A 4251-nucleotide genomic window follows, 5' to 3' on the forward strand; every position below is an offset into this window, starting at 1 on the left:
ATTTCCTTAAACGAACTGTAACCCAGTAAAATGTTTGAAATTATTGCATGTTGCATTTACAGTTTTGTTCAGTATATAAAAGGGTAACTCTCAACCCCAATTTCAGCTTTTGTCCAAGCCCCTAAAATGAAATAAAAATGCATTCAGGTAAGAAGTAGTGCGTGGAGGGAAATGACTCATCAATACAGCATTCATTTTGGGTGAGGATAAACATTGTTGGGGTCAAGTGCAACTCTTGCTCACTAAAGCATACTTACCAGAAGTCCACTGGCATGATTTGATAATACAATAATGTGCATTGCAAGCAAATATGGTTCTGGACAGATATCTTACAGTGATAAAGCACTGCATTTCTGACATCTATTTCCCCTTGCAGTGTATGTTGGAATCCCCCATGGGGTACAAAACAAATCTTTGCAATTGACTCAATCTGGAATGGGTGGGTAGAGTTCACTCTTTAAAACTGTCGGATTGGCCCATGATGTGTAAACTCCACCCTCCAGCACACCAGCTGCATGAAATCAAGAGCACCTAATCGCAATTGGGAAATTGAACCAATTGAAATTAGGTTCATTGGTTGACACCTGTACATAATTAGCCATTCAGGTAAGAAGGGTCTGGGATTCCTTTATGAGGTGCAACCAAAACAGCTGTTAGACATTGCAACAGGGATATTCTGGCAGGGTGTCTGTCTAGCATTAGTTCTGAATACGGTTGTGGTTTTGATCACTAAAATGGCTGTGACTTTTGGACTCTCTTTGAGGTTAGTTTTTCAATGTATTCATCTGATTGGTTTACCTTGTCTTGAAGTGTTCACTGGTTATTGATGTTTACCTGTCTGAATGTTTTGTAGTGTTTCTTGGATTTGTTGCCTGCTAATTGGAGGGATAACGTGTTTTACCCTTCAAGGTGCGTTTTGGTTCAAACTAATTCAAATCACAGTCTAGTTCCAATGGCCTAAGGCTGGTATTTTACCGTAATGTTTTGTTTCCTAGGTGATGCTTATGGGCATCCTGCCTGCACTGGACCTGAACCAACTAGATCCCAAGCAAGTGTGGTGTCTGGTCCAAATGCTAAAGCTACTGGCCACAATACCCTGGCAAGTGTGACGCCGGGTCCAACTGCCAACCATACCTCTGCAGAAGCGGCCCGCGCCTCAGCTGAAGCAACTGCCAACCATGCCTCGGCAGAAGCGGCCGCCGGCCTCCGGACCTCTGCAGAAGCGGCCCGCGCCTCAGCTGAAGCAACTGCCAACCATGTCTCTGCAGAAGCGGCTGGCCCCCGCGCCTCAGCAGAAGCAACTGCCAACCATACCTCTGCAGAAGCGGCCCGCGCCTCAGCTGAAGCAACTGCCAACCATGCCTCTGCAGAAGCGGCTGGCCCCCGCGCCTCAGCTGAAGCAACTGCCAACCATACCTCTGCAGAAGCGGCCGCCGGCCCCGCGCATCAGCTGAAGCAACTGCCAGCCATACCTCTGCAGAAGCGGCCGGCCTTGAACAGACGGCCCGACCCCCTCAACAAGCTAGATAGGGAGATCATAATTTGGTTTGCCCAACTCCTTAATCGTCTTTCTCCTGTTACTGTGCCTCCATTTGCAGAAAAGGGCAAAGGTAATTGAGGTGAGGAATTATGCAAACTAATGCGTTTGTTTGAAATGAGGATCTTCTTCACTTGCGCATCGTTATGCAAATTGTTTACAGGGGTGAACACTACAATGGTATAAATTATTTTCAAAACCATACGACTAAAATTGACATCTGATTTGGCCAATATTGCTGACACTTAGGTTGTACGGTTATGATTTTGATGTGTCCTGGTGTTTCTGCTACTCTTGCATGACTTGTTCAATAAACAATTTGACTTCCAAAATGCCGTGTCTTTTAAATGTGGGTTTCTCTTCTGCCTACCATGTGTTTGCTGATTGGGGACAGACTGGGTCTGGAGAAAAAGGGATTGTGGATCACACCACTTGTGTAAACAGATTTGTTTTCCTTTGTTTCTGGTAGTTGAGGAAAGGTTGACAACATTTCTTTTAATTCCTCATTGTTTGCATAGTCCACACACACTTACCCCACCAGACATGCCACCAGGGGTCTTTTCAGTCCCCAAATCAAGAACAAATTAAACGCACAGTATTATATAGAGCCATTACTGGCTGGGACTCCAATCCAAAATTAAATCTAGAATGGGCTTCCTATTTTGCAACCAAGCATCCCTCACTCATGCTGCCAAACACCCTTGTAAAACGGACTATCCACCAATCATCGACTTCGGTGATATCATTTACAAAATAGTGGATGCAGTCTATCACAGTGCCATCTGTTATGTCACCAAAGCCCCATATACTTCTCACCACTGCGAACTGTACTCTCTCGTTGGCTGGCCCTCGCTTCGTACTCATCTCCAAACCCACTGGCTCCAGGTCATCAAGTCGTTGCTAGGTAAAGCCCCGCCTTATCTCAGTTCACTGGTCACTATAGCAGTACCCACACGCTCCAGCAGGTATATTTCACTGGTAACCCCCAAAGCCAATTCCTCCTTTGGCTGCCTTTCATTCCAGTTCTCTGCTGCCAATGGCTGGAAGAACTACAAAAATCACTGAAGCTGGAGACTCTTTAAATCCCTCAACTAAGCACCAGCTGTCAGAGCAGCTCACAGATCATTGCACCTGTACATAGCCCATCTGTAAATAACCCATCCATCTACCTCCCCATACTGTATTCATTTATTTATTTTGCTCCTTTACACCCCAGTATCTCTACTTGCACATTCATCTTCTGCACATCTATCACTCCAGTGTTTAATTGCTATATCGTAATTACCTCGCCACTATAGCCTAATTCATTGCCTTTACCTCCCTTATCTTACCTCATTTTCACACACTGTATACATATATATTTATTTTTTCTACTGTATAATTCTGTATGTTTGTTTATTCCATGTGTACCTCTGTGTTGTATGTGTCGAACTGCTTTGCAGTTTTAAATGAGATCTTGTTCTCAACTAGCCTACCTGGTTAAATAAAGGTTTAAGTAAAAACAAAAAACAAAAACTAGCCTACTGATCTGACGGCACTTGTTATGTCCACAATATCACTGAAAATATAAAAAAAAGGACCAAGTGTCTTCAACAGCGGGGATCAAGCTGATTCTATACCATTTTACAGAGGCCAGTTCATGAAGGAAGGCTTGCTCATTAAAGTTTTTTAGCATGCGTCTATGACAAATCAGGACAGGTCGTTTCACAGAGCAGCCATTACGAAAACGGTGATCACTAAGGTCATTAGTGATAGCCTAGTGGTTAGAGCGTTGGACTAGTAACCGGAAGGTAACCGGAAGGTTGCAAGTTCAAACCCCCGAGCTGACAAGGTACAAATCTGTCGTTCTACCCCTGAACAGGCAGTTAACCCACTGTTCCTAGGCTGTCATTGAAAATAAGAATTTGTTCTTAACTGACTTGCCTGGTAAAATAAAATATATATAAAATAATTTACAGAAAACACCAGACTGATACCTATCAGGATTTTTTGTGAGGGTGACATCAAGGAGAGTAGCCTTTTCTGGGTGTTTGGAGTCATACCTTGTGGTATTGCTGATAATCTGGGAAAGATTTTGGGAGTCCCATTGATTTAGGACTTGTTCAGGTGGTTTAAGCATGTCCCAGTTTAGGTCACCTAGCAGGACAAATTCAGACTTAGTGTAAGGGGCCATGAGAGAGCTTAGGGCAGTTAGATTACTGACCCGTGTTGATGGAGGACGATAGCACCAAGCAACAGTCAACAAAGAGATATTTGAAAGTTTAATGCTTAAAACAAGCAAATCAAATTGTTTGGGGACAGATTTGGTGGAGACAAATAAGCACTGAAGGTGATCCTTGGAAAAGATGGCCACTCCCCCACCTTTAGATGATCTGTTTTCTGAGGGTTGGCAATCAAGAGATTGACTGCCGACACTGTTCGGAGGTGCTAAATACTAATCGTCAGGCAAACATTAGACAATCCTACCGGTGTGTCTGATCTATAATGGATATTACCATCTCTGTCCAAATATCTGTACATAAAACTGCTCAAATGTGAGGTTCAGCAGAGGAGCTAAAGGAGGATGGGCTTATTTTCATGGCCTTGAATGGAATTGATGGAACAGAGTTTCCAATATGTTTGATATGTTTGACTACGTTCCATTGATTCCATTCCAGCCATTACAATCAGCCTGTCCTCCTATAGCTCCTCCCACCAGCCTCCTCTGGTGTGGC

The 4251-nt window shown here is 43.8% G+C and overlaps 1 protein-coding gene across 2 annotated transcripts; it reads left to right on the forward strand.

Annotated features, from left to right (window-relative positions):
- The first annotated feature begins 626 nt into the window (after positions 1-626).
- On the forward strand, positions 627-1871 carry LOC115126168 (arf-GAP with SH3 domain, ANK repeat and PH domain-containing protein 1-like). Of its 2 annotated transcripts, XM_029655778.2 has the most exons (3): positions 628-763; positions 854-909; positions 996-1871. In XM_029655778.2, exons 1-3 carry the CDS (start codon positions 735-737, stop codon positions 1616-1618), a joined length of 708 nt encoding a protein of 235 aa, XP_029511638.2. In that variant the 5' UTR covers positions 628-734; the 3' UTR covers positions 1619-1871. The 2 variants fall into 2 exon arrangements, with proteins under 2 accessions (XP_064871832.1, XP_029511638.2); XM_065015760.1 differs by lacking the exon at positions 854-909 and having other exon boundaries at positions 627-763.
- Positions 1872-4251: the final 2380 nt, after the last annotated feature.

The sequence above is a fragment of the Oncorhynchus nerka genome, unplaced genomic scaffold (genome assembly GCF_034236695.1).
Source record: "Oncorhynchus nerka isolate Pitt River unplaced genomic scaffold, Oner_Uvic_2.0 unplaced_scaffold_1291, whole genome shotgun sequence".
Lineage (NCBI taxonomy): Eukaryota > Metazoa > Chordata > Actinopteri > Salmoniformes > Salmonidae > Oncorhynchus > Oncorhynchus nerka.

What these genes read in the sequence shown, in the direction of transcription:
- LOC115126168 (XM_029655778.2), top strand. Translation starts at nt 735, where the DNA reads ATGGCTGTGACTTTTGGACTCTCTTTGAG. An exon ending in ACTTTTGGACTCTCTTTGAG is followed by an intron (nt 764 to 853) that starts GTTAGTTTTTCA and finishes AATGTTTTGTAG; the next exon opens with TGTTTCTTGGATTTGTTGCC. An exon ending in AACGTGTTTTACCCTTCAAG is followed by an intron (nt 910 to 995) that starts GTGCGTTTTGGT and finishes TTTGTTTCCTAG; the next exon opens with GTGATGCTTATGGGCATCCT.